Source organism: Tachypleus tridentatus, chromosome 6, assembly GCF_004210375.1.
Source record: "Tachypleus tridentatus isolate NWPU-2018 chromosome 6, ASM421037v1, whole genome shotgun sequence".
Classification (NCBI taxonomy): domain Eukaryota; kingdom Metazoa; phylum Arthropoda; class Merostomata; order Xiphosura; family Limulidae; genus Tachypleus; species Tachypleus tridentatus.
In genome coordinates, this window is record NC_134830.1 from 128,895,182 (window position 1) to 128,922,301 (window position 27,120).

At 32.3% G+C, this 27,120-nt stretch overlaps 2 protein-coding genes and 1 long non-coding RNA gene across 12 annotated transcripts in view; 1 reads left to right on the forward strand and 2 right to left on the reverse strand.

Moving 5' to 3' along the window:
• Positions 1 to 4,295, reverse strand: part of LOC143253640 (uncharacterized) — a 26,271-nt gene extending 21,976 nt beyond the window's left edge. For 5 of the 6 annotated variants that reach the window (XR_013029752.1, XR_013029751.1, XR_013029747.1 and 2 more), the window contains exon 1: positions 3,429 to 3,853. This is a non-coding gene — a long non-coding RNA (uncharacterized LOC143253640). Of the gene's footprint in view, positions 1 to 3,428 lie in introns of all 6 variants that reach the window. The other variant, XR_013029748.1, reaches the window with a different exon arrangement.
• LOC143253637 (TWiK family of potassium channels protein 18-like) overlaps positions 1 to 23,678 on the forward strand; it is a 25,243-nt gene extending 1,565 nt beyond the window's left edge. For 2 of the 3 annotated variants that reach the window (XM_076507815.1, XM_076507816.1), the window contains 2 exons: positions 14,533 to 14,753; positions 21,201 to 23,678. In XM_076507815.1, coding sequence (XP_076363930.1) covers positions 14,533 to 14,753; positions 21,201 to 21,926 — 947 coding nt within the window. In that variant the 3' untranslated portion in view covers positions 21,927 to 23,678. Of the gene's footprint in view, positions 1 to 7,253; positions 8,327 to 14,532; positions 14,754 to 21,200 lie in introns of those variants that run through there. The other variant, XM_076507817.1, reaches the window with a different exon arrangement.
• The window catches only part of Tsp86D (Tetraspanin 86D), a 48,958-nt gene continuing 44,453 nt past the window's right edge, over positions 22,616 to 27,120 (reverse strand). For all 3 annotated transcript variants that reach the window (XM_076507824.1, XM_076507823.1, XM_076507822.1), the window contains one exon: positions 22,616 to 26,201. In XM_076507824.1, coding sequence (XP_076363939.1) covers positions 26,133 to 26,201 — 69 coding nt within the window. In that variant the 3' untranslated portion in view covers positions 22,616 to 26,132. The remainder of the gene's footprint in view (positions 26,202 to 27,120) is intronic.

Here is a 27,120-nt window from a genome sequence, read left to right on the forward strand (position 1 = left end):
CTACAATATAAGGTATGGTCAGAGTGAACAGCTTTGACACTATGGTATTAATATTGCATGTTTAAAATTAGGATAATGATGAGGAATTTGGTACTTTCCTTTAATATGCGTTTTCAAGGCATCTTTAGCGCTTGGTGATATATGGGGAGCTGAATGCGTTTTCCAAGAGGATCTTACACATCCAATGGGATTGAAGTCTATCTTGGATGTTCTTCAATAAATGTGTTGAACTTTGTAGCACAGAGACTATAATAGATAGATGCCAGAGCTAATTACATAAACATATGTTAGCACAAGTTCATAGAATGTGGTATCTATCAACGGTAACATTTCTTATGATGTACAAGTTGGCATGTCCATGTTACATTTCTACTACTGTCTCTAGTTTGAAATTGGATAAAATCTTGTTTCATACTAAATTAACAATAAGTATACTCTTGATATCCAGCTCCAAGTTAAGAGTGATTCAATAAAAATAATATTACTTCACCTGTAATTGATATACTGGAAATGTTCGTTGTACTGTCGCAAACAAGCTTTTTTTCCATATTGATGTGACAGAATGCATATCATTAGGAATCTAGAATACAAGATAACTTTATGAAATCTATTCATTGAAGGTGCATTCAGTTTCGAAACTTTTATTATAAGATTATAAGGACTAAAACTGTCCAGCTTTTTAGTTATGTGCTGGTTATATCCATGATTATCTACTTTGTCCAGGTATCGAAGCAACTGTACTGTTGATTTGAAATTAGTTTCACGCTGTTAACACTTTAAGAAACTTATAGTCAGCCAATGTGATTGATAAGATTCATTCATCTAATGGCTATTTAGCCTGAAGATGACCTAGGAAGGTCGAAACTCATAGTCAGCCAATGTGCATCAGCCTTATGTGATTGATAAGATTCATTCATCTAATGGCTATTTAGCCTGAAGATGACCTAGGAAGGTCGAAACGTTGTTCTCTCCTTATCAATAATAAAAGTGTTAATACCCACACCAGGCGTTCTGAGATACATTTTTATTTCAAGTGGGTTTTCATCATTAAGGGTTCAGAGCACTGTAATTCGGTATAAAGTAGTAACGGAAACAAGAGTGTAAAGTATTAATACATCTCAGATCTCTGACTTCATAACAATAAAGTGAAGATATAGATTTCCACTGATTTGGTCTTTGACTTTTATTTGTATAATATTACAAGTTCCCGTTTGTTTGTTTTCCAGCTTGTTTTTCACAATGTATATCTATTTAAAGTTAACTACAAATAACTGCGAGTTAAGCTTTCAAACATTTCTTGTGTTTTTTCTTTTCAAAATGCAGTGACGTAGGAAGAGAGGGGTAGAACCCCTCACATTTAAGTCTGTACTACTTAAAATGCATTAAAATTAGGAGAAATAATCAGAGGAATGCCAGGAAAACGCCTAAAGTTTAATCCAAAACCCAACAGCTTTTAGAGCTCTAAGGCGAGCCCTCGGACTTTGGCCATAATGGGTGCGTCTTTAGTACGTATTTCCTCAGTCTGCTAGTTAAATAAACCTCCACACATACTAGCATTTAGTCTGCTACACCATTGAAATGTATGTTTGATTTATAGTTTTCTCTTGCTTTTCCTGGATATTAAAACTTATACATCCATTCTCGAGCAAAACGTTTATAGTTTTGAGATCGTCAGTGGTGAAAGATAAATGTTTTAATGATAACTAATACAAACAAAATTGTAAAATGTAAAGTTTTTACCTCAAAATATTCGCAATGATATTGAAAATGTATCAAACGCATCTTCAACTTATAAAACTTTCACTTGTCTCATATACTCATAAAATGTAAATTTCTAACACCTAATACTTTTCCTAAATCTTTAAACATTTCCATAAGAAACAAAGACCAGTTAAACAGTTTTTACAAGAATGACTAAAGAAATGTCCAGTGAAAGATTCGTCAGTTTTCTCAACATTCATATGAATTGATGAAACAAAAGGAGAGAAATATGTTAAAATATAGAATATCTCGAAAATATATATTATCTGGAAAATAGATACTGGCTGCTTCTACATACTCAAACTGTAACTTTATTTTTTATAATGTATTTTTGTAGTGTAGAGCGTTTAGTGTTTAACTGATCAACTTCTTAAAAAGGGCTGTCTCGAGCTTCTAAAACGTTTGAGAGAAAAATATTTCCAACAGTTTGTTAGTTAATAACTAGACTTATGTTTCAGTAAACCATGACAGTGAGTGATACATGTTAGGGGGAGAATTCCGTAATTTATTATTTTAATAGAAGTATCTATTGACCATCTTAAGTTTCGTTGTGATCTTCATACAAGTATGTGACTAACGTGCATACTCAGTGTTTAATTTAGCTGCAAACAGTAAGTTGTACTCCACACGTTGTAAACTCGAACTTCATTTCTCCTTTTTCCAGTCCACCTACGAGTTTAACATACTGAGGGTATATTTAATATATCATGTATTCTCAGTCTCACTACTATCTTTCTAACTAAGGCACGCTTTATTATAGTTCTCACGTTGAAATTCTGTATTAGTGTCACTTCTTGATTTTAGCTTAGTTGTCTGAAAGTTGAGTATATAATTTCTACGAAAGAGGAAGGGAGACTGCCTGAAGGGCTCGCCTGTTTAAACCACTCACATATCTAATTATAAAGTAGTGTGTTGTCTGCCAGTCAGTACATACTAAACTGACGTAATATAAGGGATGCTTAACGTTGCAATTTTTGACATGGGTAAAACGTGCGCTGCCATAAATTACGAGAAAAACTATGCACTCTGTATAATACAGCACCGACTGACTCGTTAACTTCAAAAGCAAGAAATAAAAATATATGTTACACTTAATTTTGCTTTTATTTACTCTTTAAAAAGAACATCTTCGAGGATGCTACTTAAAGACATCTAGTTTTCTAAGTATTGAAATTAACATCATGCTTGTTTTACCTCTCTGATTTTTGAATATTGCATAACCATATGAGTACAATAACAGAATGTGACTTTAACTTACAGTCTTAAATATCTTATAAAGTTACTCAAAAACTAGTACATCTTGAGTTCTAAAAATATTATTAACTTACTTGTCATTAAACATTAATGTTAGGCGTATAATACTTTTATATTCATAATACTGCATTTTATATTCAGCACCCTAGGAGTTTTCAAGGATTAGAAAGACATATAATAATAGTATTCAAACAAAAGTATGTTTGACGTATCCAGTGTTATAAAACTATCTTAGACAGAATGATCACATACTGTTCTATATTGATGTTATTGTCTACACGCATGAAGTAGTTACTGAGTAAATGCCTAAGTAATAATCTTAATATATCGTATCATCCAACAAACATGTATGAGTTGTTATTCTGGTTTGTATAAGTTGCTTTAAACATTTATTCGTCAAAAGAAAGACAAACCTGTTTTGTATAAAAGAATGTGCTTTTGGTACAATCTTTTTCCAAACACATCAACACTTTCTTCAGATAATTCCTATGTACTTAATGTAGAGTCATGTCTCTTCACATGCCAGATGTTATAGGTTGTCAAATCCACAAATGTTATGAAACACACAGAAATTATAAAACACTAAGATACCCCCCCCCCAATATACTGTATTCAGAATCCTGAAATGTAATCGCACTACAGGAGACGTTTTTCCAGGAAAGACTACTGGTAGACTCCAAACACTACTGCTTGAGATGACCATGTTTAGGTCAGATTAACACGTCAAGATAAAATGAAATATTGCAACATCTTACAACAGGAGTGGAACGAACACTCATTCCAGGATATCCAGAATAACAGTGAATAGGAGACTGACCAAACACAATTATTTTCAAGAAGGGCTATATACAAGCCGATATGAACCAGAATGTATTGCTGTCACCATGTTTCTTGGACAAGACAGCATACTAAGCTGCAGTTGTGACACTGGCGACATGTCATCTTTTCAGGCTTATTAAAGCTGTTGGTAGAATTCGTTTCGTCATTTACTTGGAGAACATATGATAGAAGACTGTTTTTCTTACAGAGTACCTACAGGAGGTGTGATGTAAGAAGGGATCTTCATATTCTCAAAACAAACATCAATGACGTTTCCTAGAGGCGTCACCTAGAGACGACATTTCTGCCATGTATCAGGGCAAGATTTAGCAATAACGTTTTTCAGGACGACAATGACAATGCCCATATTGTATGTATTGTACAGAATTATCTCGATTAGGACGATGTCACGACACTTTCACGACTAGCAAAGTCTCCAGATTGTAAAATCACTGAGAACTGTTGAGCAGAACTGAGTAGGAAAAATATTAGCCACGATCCTATAACAGCTACTGTAGTTGAGTTGCAGCGCCTTCTAGTGACAATATGAGATGAAATCACGGTAGATTACATTAATAATCATATTGAGAGCATGTCACATGACTGTGCAGAGTTGCAACCAAGTACTGAATGCTTAACATGAACTGATATAAGGTTACAGATGTTGTTTGTAATAATTTGATGTTATATTTAGTCATTATATATATATATATATCTTGTTAATATTTTGTTGTGATATGTTAAATTACACATCTTTCTTCAGCTGTTTGATAAAATTCTTTGCCATATTGAAGAGAGTGTTAACACAATTACAGCACTTATTTAATCAAATGGCTTATATAAATACTGTTCCGGCTACCATTGTGATTACTGTGTATCAACAAACCTGATGAGCTCTGAATTTAGCAAAACATCGTACCCATTGCTAACGACATGTTTTGCTAAATTCATTTGCTAAATAAGGTTGAAACATTATTATACATGTTTTTCTAGTTCTTAAATGTCTAAAGGACTAAATAGAGAATGCAGTGTTAAAATTGTATTTGGCCTAATACTGGTATTTAGTGATGAGTAAATTAATTATTGCTATGCTGGATAACTTGAAAGATGTTAACATCATACCAAGTGTTGTAATTAATAACACGCCATTAAGCTTAAACCTTGTTGCATTAATTCTTAAATACTGATCTTACGCGCTTCTGATTTTGAAATTGAATTGTAAAAATGAAGAAGAATGTGCAGAATTACACACGTGTAGAGTACTTCATTAAACACGTGTAATGTACTTGATTTTTGTCACAAACTGTAATATTCTTGGTTTTTTATTGTTTCTCCAGCTTTCGGTGCCTAAACAACAACTTGTTAATAACTATATTATACATATATAAATGGTGTTTCTTCCTCAACATTAGTAATCTGGGTCAACTACCAGTCACGGCAGCATATAGTCATCCAAACACAAATAAGCTATTTTTAACAACTGTAATGTCGATTGGTTATGTTGTAGGATTTATGTAGAAAGAGATATACCAAATGTTCGTATGGATCCTTCCGCTATTTTTAACGTTAATTTATTGGGTACTGGTTTTGCAAATGATTTCTTCTCCATCAGCTCCTTACATATTCCAACTAATCGATACACCAGGTTTAACTGACTCTTATGTTTTATTACAACATATGTTAATGATGTATGACCAATAAAGAGAAGGCCTTGGCATCAGATTTTCAGTCAACCCTCATATATTTGAAATCTTTCCAAATACAGAAACAGACTTAAACTCGTGAATAGACAATACTTCTCCACTACATATCATAAATGTATTGCTATTGCTGTGCATACATTCTCACTTGAATATGTTTACCCCTCTTCTGTAAAAATAGCTTTACAACTTGGAAACAACACTTTTCAACTTGGAAGATACAAATGATATTCTTAAGTTGACTGATCATTCACTTCCTGAATTAGCACCACTGAATATCAGGTATGTTTATGAGTGCACCAGTTATGCATAGTACTAGTTCCGGGAAATAGGCGCAAATCTGTCTCAGATAAAACTGAATACTCATCTGTCGTCTCAAGCACGCCCGATTTAGATTTCTTTTCCTGCTTTCAACATTTTGTACCATTGTTTTCGTTTTGAATTTTACTCAGATTTCTAGAATAATTACATTAATTTTATGTTCATTAAATTTTAAATAATAATAAACCTTCAACAAGTGTTGATTTTTATCGAGTTATTAGTATTGCTTAGAACGCATTTTAGTTAAATAACTCCACAGATTTATTGCTGTCCAGCAACCTTTGCTGTATATCGATGCTGGATTTCGTTCGCAGCTGTTGATAATGGATTAACTTCTAAAGTCACAAGGCTTAGTGACTTTAACCCTGAAAAGCCTCATTATTTGTTACTTTTTTATTTTCAAAGCTTTTACTTTTGTCTAGAACCGTGGTTTCATCTACAAACTATGAAACTTAACTATATCAAACGTATTGACTCATTTATATGTAGAAGTGTAGCTATTCCTTTTAAAAGCACTCTCTCTAAAGCCTTCAGTTTTTTATTAAGGTTCCTGAAGGTTCAGGCATACCAATACGTCCATGGTACTAGGTATACACCCAGTAAAGTATTTCAGGCTGTAATCACTTCCTTTTTAGCTTGAAGTTCTCACTGGCGTCTTATCTTAACACCACAAAAACAATTGTGATTATTTTTCGTCCTAAAAATAGACATTTTCCCCTATATCACAATCATTCGTTATTTAATGTAAACATTAACGGTGTTTCTCTGACACTATTAAACATTTCGATAAACATATAATTTTAAAGCCCCTAAAACGTGATTTTTATATTATTTTATCATAAATTTAGGACCTGTCGGTTTATGATTCTTCCTTAGCTTTTGGTGATTAATTTGTAACTTGTAATAATAAATCATTCTTTGTTGATCATGAAATATATTAAAGAAAATTTCGCTGTGATTTATATGTTTTGTTTTCTCAAAGTCATTCTGCTTGTTTATACTTATTATGAATAAGTTTTACAAGAAAATTCAAGGTTTTGGGTTGATTTTCTATAAAAATACCTAAATCGTTTAAAACGTACACGTACCATACGTAATAATTACCTTCCTCTCATACCGCCTATTCTGATAAAAGGCTTTTGCTGTGTGCCCTCAGGGGCACAGTGGTATATCTGCGAAGTTATACTGCTAGAAACCGGGTTTCGATACGCGTGGTGAGCAAAGCACAGATAGCCCTTTGTGCAGCTTTTTGCTGAATAGCAAACGACAACAGCTTTCACTGTATGTATAGCTCCTTTACAAGGCTAAAGGTCACGTGATGAGTAAGCCCATCTGTTAGTAACAAGAACACCTGACATATAAACCAGAAAGTCCACATCACATCGAACAAGAGGTCTACTTAGTGTGGTTGGCATAACAGTTGTAATGAAACTGTACCTAGATTAAAGTTATTAAGTCAAAACTAATCTAAATATATTTTGAATTAGAAAGACAGATATAAGGCTTATTTATAACTACTATAAATGTAAAACACAATTACTGATTTAAAAACTAAAAGAAAAATGTTTGGTTGTAACCTTATACAATTATAACGCTATCGAAAAAAGGTTCTTTTGCAAAGGAACTGTCTTCAGGAGCCATGTATAAAATAATTTCTTGACCTACATGAAACAGTGGAGTTCCTGATAACTCACGTGCTCTGGTCTGATAATAGCTGGACAACTCTTGTCAGTTGGAAATCGTAAGGCTACTATTAAAGTTATTTTTGTTTACAATTCGTTAAAATGCGGAAACAATACATGATATTTGTTTGAGATAAATAATCTTTGTGGTTCAGGAAAACTTGGAAACAGTTTCAACTTCAAAAATTAGAATTATTATTGAATTCTCAAAGACAATATATTCTACATTCTTCAGTGTAAGAGTCATGGCTACTACAGCAATAGAACTCCACGACTTAAAAGTAAATGCAAGCATTAGCAGATCTCTGAGTCAAAGGTCAGAAGCACCACCAGACTATAAATTGCACGCTCAAGATCTTCCACCGCATGCTACTCTCAGGTCTGTGATCACAATAGAACCATCGGAGGAGAGGGACGGTCGTTGCATCAGTTACCTGAAGCTTGTGACCCGTTACGGATTACAACATATCCTTTTGTTAGTTTTAATCTCAACTTATCTATACACTGGGGCTCTAGTGTTTAAAGCGCTTGAGAAGCAATACGGAGTTCAAAAGAAATTTAATATGTCTATCGTACGAGTTCAGCTTCTTCGCCAACTCTGGAATTGTTCAAGGTCCACAAACCATTCTGCCTGGATGGATCAGGCACTTGACAAAGTGATGGACTTTGAGAATGAGCTACTTCTGGCTTATCGTCAAGGTTACGCAGGTCCATTTGGTGACAAAAGAGAGTCGGAATGGACCACCTGGGATGGCTTACTTTTTTGTGCTACTGTTGTAACAACCATAGGTATGTGATCTTTTATGAGATCCATTTGAGCACAGTCCAACTTCGGATACTTTATCAACACCGTCGTGTACAATATTCACGTTTTAAAAACTTAAGTGATAATCCGAAAATTTGTTGTTTTTTTTTTGTAATTGTGTTCATTCTATTAATCTTTAGGATAGTAACTCATTACACAACAGTGGAATATAATATGCAAATGTTGGGATAACAGGAGCAGTTAATTCTAAAACAGATCTGTCCAGTAAACTTCCCAATATGAGAAATTTCATATTGAAAGAAAACAGTAAACGCTATTATATTACTTAACTATCTATTTCTTTTGTACACACAGACGAAACGTGATTTTGCAGCAAATTCATCCTTCACAATTTTTTTCGTTAAGAAACTGTACAATAAAATATTGGAATCATTATGGAATTGAAAGATATTTTATATATACTGAAAAACAAAATTAAGTACATTAAAAATTCCTCTCCACAAAACTTTATGTTTTTTACCTTTAAAGACTTTTTCAATTTAAACATTTTCCAGCTTTGCAAACTTTTACTTGATTAGACGTATATCTCAAAGCTTTGGTTTACATGCCTCGTGTTATCAGAGCTGTAATTGATCAGTTACATAGCTCTTAAGCAGTACGTGATGCGTTTCATGTTTCCAAAATTTACTTTATAAACTGTTTATCCTCAAAGTATTATTTGATATGTCTTCTATTATCAACATTATTACTGAATAAGTTTCTGTCTCTAAAACATCTGTAGCATGCATTTTATTTCGAAGATTCTATTTATAAAACATTATAAGCCAGATCTGTCTTTTAATATACACCTCATACTTAGAGCTTAAACGATATGCCCTTTGTGACAAAATATTTACTTAAATACTTTCTGATCCCATGGCTTTACTTGAAGTTTTTCTCAAACTCCAAGTTTTACTTGCAATGTCCTATGTGGTCAAAGTTTGGACAACGTTTCGAATCTCTTTTGTCTTCTACAATAGAAAGATAGAAATAACCATTATTTCGTACAACAGTTTATAGAAGGACAATGAATCCAAGTGCGGTATACAATAACCTCAAGCAGCACGAGTCAGAGACTATTCATAATCAAAATTTACAGGGAAGAAATCATCCCACTTTCAGTTATTAACTGACACATCACACTTACAAAATCTTAACAGAAGAAACAAGTTTCTTTCTTAATTTTGAGAAGCGTTAAGAGCAAATATATAAATATTTTTCTGGGTTTTCATTCGAAATGATATATATAACGTATTCAAATTAGTTGACTCAAGATGTATAAATTTGATTATTTATTCTTTATAAAATATTTCATTTTATTTACCTAACTCAAAAACTGCAAATATTTTTCTGTATTTAATAATCAGCGAAATCACGTATTAAAAACGTGGAAGGCATAACGCAGCGAAATCATGTATCAGAAACGTGGTAGACTTAACTTTTTTTGATATCATAGTAAGTTGACATTTAATCTTGGAATTGTTATCTTTAAAAATACCTATGCTATTTCCAAACTGTAGTATATAAAATAGTGTAGAATAAACATTCGTTTGTCGTGTGTTCGACATTTACTTGCATCTTTATAAATTGGAATATAACTGATGTTCTTAGAATTAAACTAAGCCTTGTTAGTATTTTAACAGATTTAACACTCAGAAAATAGCTTCTAACTCGATAGAACATGCTTTAGAGGCTTCTACTTAGTCGTTAGAGAATAGAATAATACAACTATTCATTCTTTAGTAAAATCAAAGGGTTCGAAAACACTGGTCACTCGTTACGCAATTGGCAGTGCTCAAGAAGTGACTGTTTTCACTTTAGGAAGTAGGAATAACTCAAGAAATACGTGCATGTAAAGTAGGGAATATAAAAAAGAAATTTTTTTATTTAAAAACAGTTCTTTAATAGCAACAAGGAAAACGATAGCTAGCTGTCGAAATCACGCAAAATGGCAGATAAAACTGGTAGACCAGTGAAACCACCTTAAGAGATACTAACTTCGAAAATCACCAAATTAGCAGTTTATCACTTCTAACTTTTTATTAGTTATAAAGTGCTTTTGAATTATCTAATTAAAATAATTGTCTCTCAGTAGTTAAGAAGTGATTCACTTTCACATATTTTCTCGCTTATAAAAAATGCTGAAAAATCGGTACCATTGTAGGTTGCACTTAAACCCAGTAGTTGTTCATGTTTCATTATTAGGGATCATCTGTCAGAAAGAATGTGACAAGTGGGTGCTGTCTCCCAGGTGACAAACCAACTAAAGAATCACACATTACAACATCAATTTCGGTTTCATGGAAAAGTCAAATAATTCTTACAGCCACGAAAGAATAAAACAAAAAAGTAATTTTTCTAGAAAACTTACCATTAAAATTAGTGTGCTTTGAAAATGAGAAAGAATATCGGATAAACACTTATATCAAACACTTATTTTAATTAAACCCCTTAAATTTAGTCTAAACATAACCAAAAATTTAAACATACAGGTTATTGTTAAAGTAACCTCTAATAATCTGTGTAACATAAACAGATACAAAGTTTTGTATCGAAGGTATTCTACTATTTTTATAAGTTTATTCAGAAAAATGTTATGAGTTAACGTATAATTCAAATAATAAATAATGAAATCAGTAAATCGTGTCACTAGCAAGTGGTACTGATAGATATTGAGCTGCTGATTATAAAATATTGTGTTACTAGCAGTTAGAACAGATGTTTAACTTTTGATTATAATATATATATATAGTGTCACTAAAAGCTCTGATTATAAAATAATGTCACTAGCAGTCTGTACTTATGTTGAGCTCCTGATTGTAAAATAGATATTGTCTCACTAGAAAGTTGTACGGATAGATGTTGAACTCTTACAAAATATTGTATCACTAGCAGTGAATACAGATGCTGAGCTTCTGATTATAGAATAGATACTGTGTCACTAGAAGATAGTACTGACAGATGTTGAACTTTAATTTTGATTAAAATTAAATTGTGTCAGTAGAAGGTAGTACTGATAGATGTTGAACTTTTGATTTTAAAATTTAGTGTCAGTAGAAGGGAGTACTGATAGATAGATATTGAGCTTTAGTTTATAAAATTTAGTGTAACTAGGAGATAATTATGGTAGATGTGGAATTTGGATTAAAAAAGTTGTGTCACTTGGACGTAGTATTGATAGATGTTGAACTTCTGATTATAAAATATTGTGTCAGTAGTTGGTAGTACTGATATTAAAATCCTGTTTATAAAATATTGTGTCCATGATACTGATATTGTGTGTGTGTGTTTCTTCTTGTAGCAAAGCACCATCGAGCTATTTGCTGAGCCCACCGAGGGAATTGAATCCATGATTTTAGCGTTGTAAATCCACAGACCGCTGCACTAGCGGAGGAGCTGTACTGATATTAAGCTCCTGATTATAAACTATTGCGTCACTAGTAGTCAGTACTGATGTTGAACTTCTGATTATAAAATAGATATTGTGTCACTAGCAGCTAGTACTTATAGATGTTGTAATTCTCTCTGTGTTTATGTGGTATTAGCTATGATTTTATGATAAAAGTACGACTTTCAACTACTTATGTGTCAAAAAAGCTTCTGGGTACAAGAACAAAGAATTTTCACCTTAAAATTCTGAAATATTTAATAACCTATACTGGAAATCGAGACGAGCCTGTTGTGAACGTGACAACCACACCTAATAATTGGACTTTCAGTCGACCGTAAACATATTGTTAGTATCAGAAACCGCGGTAGCAAAATAGACTGTTACTGATATGACCCTAGAAAACAAAGCTTATAGCTCGTAAGTTTTAGTTTTCCTTGCTTTACTAGACGCATTTCATAGCTTTAAGGAGAAGGTTTGTTTGTTTGTTTGTTTGTTTTGGAATTTCGCACAAAGCTACTCGAGGGCTATCTGTGCTAGCCGTCCCTAATTTAGCAGTGTAAGACTAGAGAGAAGGCAGCTAGTCATCACCACCCACCGCCAACTCTTGGGCTACTCTTTTACCAACGAATAGTGGGATTGACTGTAACATTATACGCCCCCACGGCTGGGAGGGCGAGCATGTTTAGCGCAACGCGGGCGCGAATCCGCGACTCTCGGATTACGAGTCGCACGTCTTACGCGCTTGGCCATGCCAGGCCAGGAGAAGGTGAAATATACTGATGTTCTGCAAATAAATTCTTTTTAACATACCATCGTGGCAAACATCAGTCAACGTGTATCTTAATTGTTATTTAAATAATACTCTTAATAATAAAAACAAGTTCTACCTAATTTCGTGCATAGTTCTGTGTTAGTTTTCCCTCTCGTTTTCTTACATGTTCTTCTTTTACTGGTTCTTTATGGGACGAGAATGTAAAGCAATGAAATAGGATAAAAACACAAAGTACCCTTTGTATGTTTACAAAATGGTAATAATTATGAAGGAAGTGGAAGATGACCAGCTGAGGGTTAAATGAGTATTGAATAAAATATTTTTGGAATTTTTTTAGAAAGTGTTGAGGTCAACACCACCAGGATCAACATTTTATAGTATCCAAAAACTTACTATCCGGTAAGTTTCTGTTATTTTTATGTCTCATTTGGATGTGACGATGGTTTATTTGTCATTGGTAAAGTGCTCTTTTACAATTATATCGAGTTGTCATACATTGTGGAAGTTACTTTGGAATATACCAGTAGCGTTTTTAATGCAAGTTCAGAATTTTGTGATAATGTATTCTGTATGGTTGTCTTTTTTAAATAAATGCTTTATACTTTGCATAAAAGTGCAGTTTGGACGAGTTCCAGACATTTTGTGAGGAACATTTAGTTATCGGACATTTCTTACCAGAGTTGGTACTAGAACTTGTAATGGTTACATTCTTGTTTCATCACTTTTTTGGCATAGCAGTTTTTGTTAGAAATACTGATTTGTGACAGGTTGTTTTTAAATATAAAATTAATCGATGGCAATAGTAAGAAAATGCTATAATAAATTGTACAATCATCTGGAAGCATTCAAAAATTACAAAACGCTGTGGGGGTGAGACAGTGTTTAAGCCTATATTGCGATGTTTTACACTAGGGGTAGAAGGTGTCGCGAACAGTATTATATCAAACCTAAATTACAGTGAAAATGATTTAGTTCTCCAAAAATAATTATTGTAATTTAACCTACTTTGATTTGAATTCATAAACCCTTTATTAACTTGAAAATTTGCAAACATAATACATGTATTTTTTCGCACTAGTTTAGTCAGATTTTACATCTATATTAACGTACGTACACCACCACCAAAACCAAATACTAGTAATGTATAAATGTAAGTACAAATAAATCTGTCAAATCAATTTTTTCAAACCTGAGGGCTTGGTTGAACACAATATTACATTTAATATATAAACACGTTTGTAGAACAGATGCTACACACGTCTCTGCGTGCAGCAAACATGTGAGAGTTATATCTGTGTGTAGTAAACGTGATTGTTACGTCTGAAAAGAGGCCCGGCATGGCCAAGCGCGTAAGACGTGCGACTCGTAATCCGAGGGTCGCGGGTTCGCGCCCGCGTCACGCCAAACATGCTCCCCCTCCCAGTCGTGGGGGCGTTATAATGTGACGACCAATCCCACTTTTCGTTGGTAAAAGAGTAGCCTAAGAGTTGGCGGTGGGTGGTGATGACTAGCTGCCTTCCCTCTAGTCTTACACTGCTAAATTAGGGACGGCCAGTACAGATCGCCCTTGAGTCGCTTTGTGCGCAATTCCAAAAACAAACAAAAACAAACGTCTGAAAAGCTTATACGAACAAGACAGTAATATTAAGTGAACTTACTAAAACTACAGAATGATTTTGCACGTTTGTAAAAGAATAACACGGAATTTTCATTTCCTACCAAGATAAAAAAAAAATGTTATAAATATGGCGGCTCGAGGTTCTTTCCATTAATCTAGGTTTTAAGTTTCTCATGAAAATATCGGCATAGTTTGATTGTCATTTTGGTGCTCATTGTCATGCCTTTTGTCTGATTAAAAATCGTTAATAAATTCATAAGAGCATATCCTTACAATCGAGTCCAGCGGTGTGTCGTTCATTTTTCTATACACCTGCAGTTGTTCTGAATAAACCTTTTATACATTAGGTTTCTTTACTGTATATATATGTTACATTGCCTGGAGTGTAGTTCTTCTTTTCATCCTTTAGGATATGGCAACATAGCCCCCAGTACCACTGCAGGAAGAGCAGCTACCATTGTCTACGCTTTCATCGGAATCCCACTACTGCTGATGGTACTTGCCGACTTGGGTAAACTGTTCACTCGAGCCATTAAATTTCTTTTCTTTTTCATTCGCCAGTTCTACTATACGGGGAAATGCCGAAAGATGCGAAAAGCCGGACGGAGAGCAACAGCTGTCCCAGTCCAGGTATCATTTTAAACATCAGTGGAAAGATAACATAAAATAACGTTAATGTTAAAAACTACAGATATCGCACAATAAAATACAGGTAGTATCTAGTTCAAGTGCGAAAGCCCTCATTTTTACAATCTTTATATTTTAACTTTTATGAATAGAAAAGTTGCTTGGTTTAAAGATATTCTTAATATGTTAGGCCCTTTAATCCCTCGGTTTGCTTCCGTATCGCAATGTAAAGGTAAATATTTTTCTTCTTATGGTTTAATTCATTAAATAACTTTATATCGTACTGGATTATATTTTGTATGTATTCAAGTACAAAAGACAATTTACTTTCTGGTTAAAAATAAGAAAACTGCTTAACATCATTTACTCGGATTCGGAAATTATCTCTTTACCGATCAGGATTTTAAGATTGGTTCCTGACAAACATCCACATGTTATTCAACGATAAATGTTTATATATATATATTCATGACCATCTTTACTTTAACGTTCTAACATCAACTTTTAGTAAACAGCACCTTAAGCAATAAATGGGTTAAATGGCCATATCAGAGCCCACGTTTCAGGTATAAATATTCAATATTTAGAACTGATGACCGTAAAGATGGCACCACAGCGAATCTTGTATTAATTGTCACTTTTGTAATCTTTCGGTTGCTTGAAGTGTGGCACATGTAAAGCGCCTATTTAGAGTGCCACCGTTATATTTAGTGTAAGTCTATAATCCCTATATTGCTAAAAATAATGCACAGAAAAAAAGTTTGTTGACCTGTAATAAAAATAATGATGTTTTCGGATGTGATAAAAACTTCAGAATAACAATATTCGTATTTATATTTTTATGTCATATCAAAATCGATAGTTATGTTATCATTATTGATTATTATTAGTAAGAGAAAGTTTTTCTCTAGAAAATTTAAATCGCTTTCCCAGTTCAGTCTCATTAACTGATAAACGTGCAGACATAATTTTACTGAGTTTTAAAATCTATACTGATTACAAAATGTGCACTTTTAGATTAGTTCAGAATTAATTTACTTTTATCAAATCGAAGAAACTTTTTAAATCTTAGAAATGTGTTATCAGCACGTGTTTACTTTCTATACAGTTCATACTTATGTTTTTCTTCTTTCTTGAAAATCGCACCAGTGACACAAAGGTATGACTACGAACACGTATCGCAAGAACCCGGGTTTCGATACTCGTGGTGGGCATAGTACAGATACCTCAGTGTGTAGCTTTGTGCTCAATACCAAACAATCAATCAATCAATCAGACAACTTTACTGAAAAACTTTCTAAACATTCATTAACTGGCTAACTATAGTAAAGTATGCTTGCTTTTGAAATGCTCTTAATGTGAAAATTGTCAGTGAACTAGAAAGAACATCAAATTACTTTTATCACAAAGCTGATGTTAAAAATCGAATCGTAGTTTTTTATACGTGTAAAAATTATGTTATGATCATCGTTGAACTTGTTAGGTCCTAACTTCAGTTTCACCATTGTATCATTGAAAGTGCTTCATTCTAACACGCCAGTGATCTTCTCTTGATATCGCCTCTGTTACCAAAGCATGCATTGCAACACCTAATTGGAAAATGATTTCTAACACACCTCTTCTAATAAGAAAATAAAGTAACATTTAACTAATAACTCCATTATACAAAAAGTTCTTTCAGCCAGTATTATATTTGCGTGTGTGACCGGAACGATAAAAATAGAAAGGTATTGTCAATGGATGACAAGTCGCTCAGTTTTATTTGTTCTAAAGCTTATTAAAAACGCAACCCATATTAAATATCTTTGTTTCTTTTAATTTGACACAGCCACACAAGGGCTATCTGTGCTAGAAATCTTTAACTTAGTAATGTAAGACTAGAGGAAAGGCAGCTAGTCATCACTACCCACCGCCAACTGTTATGCTACTCTTTTACCAACGAATAATGGGATTGACAGTCACATTATAATATCGCCACGGCTGAAAGAGCGAACATGTTTGGTGTGAGAGAGATCCGCACTCTCGATTCTCAGATTACGAGTCGAGTGCCCTAACCACCTGGCTGTGCCGGGTAGATATTAAATATAAGATATTTTAATGAATTTCTAGGGTAATATTCAAAATATTTAAATCACTTGATGGTTATCATCGCATATTCCAAACCTTATAATATAAGTGTTAAAATAGCAAACATTTAGTACAAGAAGCATGAGTTTTTCCACTAATTTACAATTACATAATCGAGAAAATATAAATTTCATGCGTCATAGATTTATGTGGATGAAACATCTTCACATTTGTTTAACAGGGGACGACTATTTATTGAAACCCGACTGATTTCAGTTATAAAATAAAGCAAAATTAAGTCATTGTTTTTTCCATATTTGTTCTAAAATTCCACAGTATATCGAACATGATAATAAATGTTCGTCAAATATTCCATTTGTCCTTGATTTTAAAAAATAGAAAAAAGACACGTTGTTTCTAGTTTTGTCGAAACCTAATTATAAAACCATGTTATCTGTTTAAGTAAAGCTAAGTCTGTATTTCACACATGTTTTATCGGTTATACATAGTAAACACTTTTGTTTCACCACGTTTTACCAAGTTTAGTTAGCTTCATCAGATTTTTATTATGTACATCCGTTATGAACTTGCGGAATTTGAAAAAAAGAACAGATCATATATATTTCTAATATTTTATTTATGCTATTAGTAGTTTGGCGCTACTGTTCCAGTGTAGGTATTTCGGTCTACACGTTTCCTCTACCCTCCCACACTATGACGAAGGAAACCGTCCTTTGGCATACAGATGGCTCTCAAAATAGCATTGCTTCCTTAGAACTCGTGCAGCTGTTAGACACTGCAATAGAGATTCTGCTAAGTTACTTATAAGTCAATGAGTCAAGGCAGTTTATAGGTAATTTTGTTAGAAGTAAACTTCTCATTACTAACACAGAATTTTAGAGCAAAGAGATTCTTATATTAATAAGTATTTTCTCATCATCTAGATATTCTAGAATGGATGAAGAAGTTTTATCATCACAAAATTATCTGTCAAATTATGATGCATTTATCTTCCAGCATACTGCGCGGCTAAAATTAGTACAAACACCCCGAGAGTTAAAAGGATCTGGAACTGAACTGCGCACTGAGATTAGGAAAGGTTCTTAGAAATATATACATGACGTGTTTTAATAACATTGTTTACAACTTTGTCTTCAATAGTTAATATTACGTATGAATGTATGATTTTAACGTTAGAACACGTATATCAACATATATAATTTTCAACCACTCAAAACGTAAATTTCAGGCTTATAAATTTTGAAGTTAACCTGCTCTTAAGAGTAAAAATTATGCAGTACTTTAAATCCAAAATACAAACAATTTTTTTTCGATCTATTTACACTTTGTTTGTTTGTTTGTTCTTGAACTTCGCGCAAAGCTATACAAGGGCTATCTGCGCTAGCCGTCCCTAATTTAGCAGTGTAAGACTAGAGGGAAGACAGCTAGTCATTACCACCCACCGCCGATTCTTAGGCTACTATTTTACCAACGAATAGTGGGATTGACCGTTATTATCACCCCCACGGCTGAAAGGGCGAGAATGTTTGGTGTGACGGGGATTCGAACCCGCGACCATCAGATTACAAGTCGAATGCCTTAACACACTTGGCCCTGCCGCGCCCAACAACAGAATCCCAATCATTTAACAAATATTTCCTTAGCCTTTTTGATGGTTCTAAAATTTGGTGTTTATGTTTATAACAGTGACTGAATAATATTTCTTTCACAATAAATCTATGTTGAAAGTACATAATTTGAAACGTTTTATCTTTACCACCAAAATCATCTCACACAAACTCTTTATACGTCAGAGGTAAACAAGTAAAAACGTCCCATACTAGGTTAACAATAATTCATAAAAATAAGAATAAACACACTAATCGATTATTAGAGCTTAAATCCAAATTTAATTAGAAAAAGTTATTACATCATTTGAAAATTTAACTTAAACATAATAATCTGATAAATGACTCCTCACCTTCTGCAAGATCTAACTTTAATAACAGTAAGTTTGCCTTGACACTGCTCTAATTTATAACTGGGGGCTAATGAAGAAAAGGGACTCTAAAAATGAGTTTCGTTTACTTCACAAGCTAAAATAAAAACGTCGTGAGTACTGTTGTTGTTGTTTTGGAGTACTGATTGACACATCATTATGGAACTGCAAACTGGAGACAGTACTAAAATTTGGGTGTTTAAGGTTATTTCTCAGAGGAGGGGGCAACATTTGGTTCTTGCTTCCTGTCTTGGGAAGAATAATGTTTGTTTGACGCTGTGTTCGACATTCGTGAACTAAAATATTTTAAAGATATAATAGTCGTTAAGTTAGAATATTTAAAGACTGAAAGGCGGGAGGTAAAAATCTTTCAAAAGTTCTGGTTTAAGTAATTGGTTAAAATGATACTCTCTGTGACCTATTTATTTAAATTCGCCGTTTTGAAAATATGCGCAACATTAATCATATAAGCGTCAAGGTGAGATTAGGCTCTTTGGTGTGAGAAACGCTTGACGTGGAAAGCGTCCTGAAGGAACACTATTTGAACTTGGATTTGGACACTAACTATAGCTTATAAGTATTGCTAACGAATTTTGTCAATTACCATCTCACTTGCGGATCTCTATGTATTATATATAAAGTTTCTTACAACAGAATCGACTCCAAAAGTCTCCGTAAAGCCACACAGTGTTAATTTTACAACTGAATTTGGTGTTTCAACTTTAACCAAACCATTATCTTATTTCTAACCTTTAGTAAGTGAAGTTGTTAGACGAAAAATGGGCTACAATGCATGGTTCCAGTTAAAATTTTGAAGTTTACCATTTGAGAGTGTGTATCAACACAGCAGTTTGTCAGTGGGAGCTTGGTACTATCAAATGCTTTTTTTTGGGAGTTATATATGACATAAATCATTTAGATTTTAAAACTCCTGATAGCACAATTTGCTTATGAAGAGTCTTGTGGGTAGTAGAACATTACGTTATATTAGTACTTAACTTCAGCAAAAGAGGTAAGTCTTTATGATAAGCCTTGATGGTGAAGAGAGCTTTGTTTTTGCCGAATTCCGATAAACTATTTGTTGAATCGTGTTTTGTTAAAGCGTAAATTGCTGATAGATACTTGCAGATTTCTGTACCTGTAGTTTTATGGATGTGCTTCTTATTACTCCAGATCCAATAATAAAGAACAGTTTGCGTGCACCAGTGGTATTCTAAAGAGCACATACAGTATGAGACCATCCTTGTATTACCTTTCTCGTGGTAGAGAAAATAACAGAAGTGATTTTATTGAAAAAACTTCTGATGTTTGCCTAGGAGATATCTTAATATAAAAATCATTCAGACTAGTCAGGGTTTGAGATATGTTCTGCTTCATACAATACAGAAAACTCTTGTGAAAATACTTAATTGAAAATGATTGTTTTTTGTATACAGACCTTGTAATGATTATAAAAAGCTTGTCAAACGTTTTGAAAATATCCATAGGGTGTTCACAGTTATAGTAAGAAGCTTTTATTATTACAATTATTTTGACCGATCCCGATTAGGTTTGAAAAATATATTTTATAGGATTACTTTTAGAAGCTAATTTTCATTGACGTGCTACTGTTTTAGATTCTGGTGGTGGGCTCACGTATCAGTATCCATGATTAAGGTAAAAGCCGGATTAGAAAACTTTGGCTTATTATAATTGTGGGTTTCAGTGGATTATACTGACAGGATATTCTCCAGAATCAGTTACCGACTTCAATTTAGAGCTTTTAATAAATTAACCATCAGCTATAGAGATGTAGGACTGGAAAGATAAATTACACTTAAATAAAGGTATATTGTTCTTAAGAGCAAGGAGACGTTTTTAAAATACTGGTTATTAACTTCAAAAATACCTTTCTCACAGATGTCACTATGGTTATGATAATCTCGACTGACATTTACAGTCGGTAGTAGAAATTTAAATCTGTATCTTTAATTATATGCTTTATTAACAATCACCTGGTAGAACTCATCAAATAATTTAATCATACAAAGTACAAATACACATACATATAAATTTCCAATATTTTTTATCTAAAGAAGTTTTTTACTTCGGTAACCAAGGCAAGAAATGTTGACAATCACATTTACACGCTTTAGAATTTAGAAAGCTCAATCAAACGTTTTATGTTATTAGAATACAGAATTTAACATTTTCCTCAATTATATACGTTGTTCTAAAAAGCTTTATCATAATTAGTTTCTGAATCTAAATCACGGAGCGATTCTAAATTCTCACAGCTCCTTAGTCAACTTTGTGTTCTCAATTTCAATATCTAACTTTAGTGTTAAAAATGCGTATGTACATACAAGCATGGGTTTAATGCTATTTTAATATCAATTTTTTAGTACATGGCTTTTGCGTGGAAAACAGTCAACGCTCCCTATTTTGCAGCTACTCGAAAAAGCCAAGTGTCTCCTGATAAAGAGACAAAGGATAAAAAAGAAGATGAAACTAAGAAGTCAGGAAGTGAGTTTTCAAATCCTCCACCTGAACCAGGGAATACAGAAGTTGCTACAACACCTGCGAGGGAAGAACCTCCACCATTTGAGATAGACGATGAGTTTAATCTTCCTATTTCATTGGCTTTAATATTGTTATTTCTTTACATCATGATTGGAGCTATGATCTTCACCTTATGGGAGAGCCATTGGACATTTTTTGAGGCATTCTATTTCGTCTTCATCTCTATGAGTACTATCGGGTTTGGAGACTATGTGCCTGATCATCCTATTTATATGATGGCCACATTCATCTATCTTCTTTTTGGGCTTGCATTAACGTCCATGTGTATCAACGTCGTTCAAGAAAAACTGTCAGCCACCTTTGAAAAAGCTAAAGTTCGTATTGGGACCACCATCGGACTAGATGTTGACAGTCTCATGCAAGATAGCCTAGCACCGGAAGTGGCCAAAACGGAGATAGCTGAAGTTCATAAAAGGCGTGCTTCTGGTGAAGATATACTGGATGATGACAAAGAGAAGGATAATAAGCGAAAAAACAAAAAAGATCTCAAACTTAAAATTGAAAAGGAAGGTCCCAAGGAAAAGTCCAACAACAACGAATCAAAATAATTTAAAAGGTCGTTATTCTATTTTTCTTAAGAAGGAATACTTACAATGACAAATATTTGGATCTCGTTTACTATTTCTTAAAAGTGTTAATTTTTTTTGTATACAACACTAACAGATAAACTGGAGACGTCTGAAGAGCAGTAATCCTGTAATAGCTTTACACTGTTACCTATTGATGCCTGTGTACATATATCGATTAAAATATTACATAAAAAATATACTTCTTATGGGCCTACTACTACTACGTTTTACAAAACAATTCAAATCAGTTTTCTAATAAAGAACTTTTAAACTTAGTTAATTAGTAAAATTAAACCAGTAACAAGTTCAGAGTTTATATAATGTGTATTCAACTCAACATCAAGTGGTTGTATAAATCGTATCTAAAACTTACAGCATATTTTCTGTATAACGTGTTGCTTGTACTCTTCCACATTTAGATCTCCTGGCTTATGTTCCAAAAGTCTAGATTCTATGTTTTATATAGAGGGTTAACAGCACTTTACACGAACTATATGTGAATGCTAATACAGTGGCATACAGCTACAGTCAACATGTTTGGCATCCAGTTGTTTGGAGCGTGTGAAACTCGCAATCATTTAACAATAGTCGTTACTTCTGTTACACTTTACAGCTACATTACAACAGTCGTATATTTTGTTATATGAAAATACACAGAAACAATGCAATTAGAATACTATTAATCATTTTATTATATATCTGGACATACATATGAATACAACTGCAACTTGCTCATTACATAAGAAAAATTATTGTAAAAAAAAATCTACTAAATTAGGTTTTATTTATGATACAAATGAAATATGTTGACTTTTCTGGGGTTACCATAAAAATATTATACATTCAAGTACAAAATAATTTAAACGTGACTTTAATCTATATCATGTCTTTTAATGTTAACTATTTTAAATTGATGCTGAAGGTCTATATATTCAAAATATAATATTCTTCATCATAGTTGTTTTGGTTACTTTAACTCATTATTAACTTTTGACAATAACACTGGACCCACGCTAGTTTACTTACAATTTTTTTTCATCCTGAACCTAGGTTATTATCTCTAGACAATTGTTTAACATTAACATTCCCAAATTTCATGCCATTAAGGCAACCTTTCTGCTTGTTTCTTCCACCATTCAAACACTAGTATTCACACACCAGAATCTTCCACTCTACTAATACGAGGTGAAACAACAGCTTTCACTCATTTTTTTTGTATAATACTAACATGAAATTTACATTTTAATGTGTGACTGACAGTTAACTTATCGAGAAACCCTTGAAAACTTACCTATTATAAAAACATTACAGGCTGCACATCATGTACAGATTTCTCTTAGAACAAATACATAATATAGTTTACGTTTTGTGAAATTTACCAAATAAAAAATACTTTATAAGCCACATGCATACAAACAAACTGAATACCTTCTTGACAAAAAATATTACAAGCTTTGTAAAGTATCAAACTTTTATTCAAAGAACTTCCTGATTTAATTATAACTAACTTTAAAATGACACATGTTGAGAAAATCAATTTTATAGTGGCACTTTCCAAGAATATCTTACAAAACTATATATCAAAACACAATATTATGGTAAAAGGATATTATTACATGTCCACTATGCAGTTTTGGTTGCTTAGTTTCTAAGGATAATGTTTAGTGCTTTGGAAAAAAACATTATAGATGTGTTACTTGTATTACTGTCAATAAAGTAATTAATAAACTACTTGTAAATGTCTTTATTGTTGTAATATGTTTAAAAATATTGACAAATGGCTTAACTCCAAGAAACAGCAATCACTATTGATTTAGAAAAATAATATTAATGTTGCATTGTGTGAAAACAAAAACCTGTTTTATATTAGTGCAAATGTGTTTTTTGACCAGTATATTACTCTTTATTGCTTAATATTACAGATGAAATGAATAGAAAAAAGCAATAAATATTTATAATATTAACTAAGCATGCTTGAAAGAATAAAAAAAAAATGTGTACAATGTTTAAGAACACTCTCCCCAAAAAACCACCTAAATACTTCACTTCTTAATTAACCCATTTGATATGTGATCTAAAGTAATAAAGTGTAATTAAAATCTAAGTGGAAAAAAAAATATAACTTTATGAAATAAATTAAACAAAGGAAGTACATTTTTGTAAAGTAGATGTAACATAAAATATTACATACCAGAATCTTTATTTTTGGAAAAAATTGTTTTTAAAGTAAATGCCAAAAGACTGTAAACGAACACTTTATAGTTTAAAATGAAAATTACAGTGCTGCTACCACAAACTATTGATTCTATATCAATGTTTTGTCAGAACATTAGGAGTCTTTTGAAATTACACGATTTTTAAAAATGTTGCAAAAAATTAACAGATGGTTATGTATCATACTATAAATCATGATAAACTGTGAAGTACAAACAATTATAGTTTACATATCTTTCTAACATCAAAATACTACATAAACATATCCTAACAATGCTTGCTTACTTATTTGTTTCAATAGTGCAGCATCATATAACAAAGAAAGTAATGTCTATATATTTACACGAATTCAAACTTCATGACAAAGAACTTGATATAAAACTACTTCTAAGGCACTTAATTTTTAAGTTTTAAACACTAAGTGATACGTATAATGAAAATAAACAGTAAATCCATTCTTTGTTTCCTCAATTTTCAATTTACACACTTATTAACAAATAGATATCATAGTGAAAATAAGTCCAGTATTCAGTGCAAAATCAACCCTGTAGAGAACAGTAAGATGAAATACTGAGGAAATAAAGATTGCATTAAAGATGTGTACATACACTTTAGTATGTACTTCATGAATTCTACATAGGTGTGAAGAACCTGCTAGTTTTAATATTAAAACACAACAAGAATATAATGTTAAAATTTACTATAATATTCGTTCATGAAATCATAACCAACTTAATCTACACATCCCAACATGTTTGATTTATATTATTAATATATACTGACATTATTCAAAGTGCACAGTTAAAGAGTTTTAAGAATATAATATACTCTCTCCCCAGACTTCCAATTGTACTGGACATTTTTACACTGAGGTTCATCATTATTAAAGTTCTTGCAGGTTACTGAATTCTTAAGACCATTCGAAACGGATTATTTTGTGATAAGATGTGTATATTATCCTACATTATTATATTCTAATATTACTTTCTAAACAAATTCTTCTTCCTGGTAGGTCTTTGAAACAGTTGTTTTTTTTTCTCCAGATGTTCTACCCATAAATTAATAAGCAAATGAACATAATCATTGACATACTTGCACTAATTGAAAAAGCTGTCACTTGCTCATATTTTGTAAGTCAATACTAACTTTCCAAAAATCATAACAGCACAGCAAAAAACTAACATGCATTAAAGGTATGTAAAAAGACACTTCTCACCTGACAAACGTTATAGCATCCTTACAATTTATATTAGCAATTTTCTTCACTACATAGAATTTGACAAAGAAATAACTACTTCAGTGCAAACATTTCTCGACAAATAAAATCTGACAGTAGAATAACATCTTTAGTGTTTTTATTAACACTTCTTATTCAACACAACAGAAGAATAATTCTTCAATGGTTGCAATGAACAATTTTTATTAGAAAAACTTCTGACAAAAGAATATTACTTTTGTCATTTGCAAACTGATATTTTTACACTTGGGAATAGACAATTTATCATATTACTTTTTCTACATATTTAAGAAATATTATTTTGAAGCTCAAAATGTATCTATAAACAAATTATTCAAGAAATTTAGACCTTTATTTTTCATAAGTTTTCCATTTCAAAACCAAACAATTTTTTACTATATATTTAAAAAACAGATTAGAATACATTCATACACTTTTCACTGAAAATTTTTCTTTAGTAAAACATTTAATACATAAGTTAAAGAAAGTTCTCTCTTACATTAATGACAAGTTTTGTTTCTAATTTGACCTCAAGGTGTAAGCCAAGGTTGAATTTAAAACTGACTACAAATATAATTAGTCCCCATATATGTAGAAGTGAAAGTGCAATGTTTCTAGAATACATTTATTATTTCAATTCATACAAAAATAGACTAGATATGGAAGAAACAGCCTCAGCAATTCCTTTCTGAAAATGTTTTTTTGTTCACTTAAAAATTCCTGATGAGATTTCTTCATGTCCACCTTGCTCGCTGCAGAGTGATCTGATTCAGTAGTGTTCTGGATAAATACATTGCAAAAAGCTGAAAAACAGAGAATTACCAGAAGATTTGAAATTCCTGCATTCAATTTTGCAAAATTCTAAAATATCATCCTACAAAGAATTTAGATTTTTTTCCATATAAAATCTTGGACAACTATTTTTATGTCTATAAGGTTGATTCAAGATAATTCTACAAAACACATAATAGTAGCATATCCCACTTCGTATCAAATGCTCTTGCTGCTTAAATATTGTTTTTAGTAATTAACATTAAGTACTACTAGAAAAGTGTGTTCATGTTAGTTTAATTACATAAGCAAGATTATACATATATGACACACACAACAAAAATTACTTATACTCATATATTTTATATAAATATATATGTGTGTATATTATACAACACGCATAACTTCAAATACATCAATATTAGAAATATCTTGTCAAAAGCAACAGAATACAAATAAGACTAACAATAAATAAATTGGTTAAGAAAACCACAATACTTTCAGAAAATTTGTTATAGGAACAAGTGTATAACAGTACCTCATTAGAATGCTAATGACTTACTAGCACACACAACAAAGAAATGTTTTAAGTCACTAGTCACTTGACAGTTCATTTTTTTTGTGTGTTCCACTACAGATAGTCTGTCATTAATTCATGTTTCCTTGGCTAAGAATAAGTTTTAAAATAGTTTTGACTGATTATTTGACAACAAAATGTAAGATCGTTTAAATCTCGTATTTCAAGAAAAGAAATTGTCAACTTAACAAAATGTTAACAGATATAGTTGTATTTTAACAATTTTATTCAACAGAATCATCATGCCAAGACATCACAGTCTACAAAAAAAATGACAAATGTTAATTATCCTTTACATTAGCACAGTGACAGTGAATAGCCAACTAAACTAGTACTGGTATAGGCCAGCTGCATAAAGTGTTAATAGGTTTATA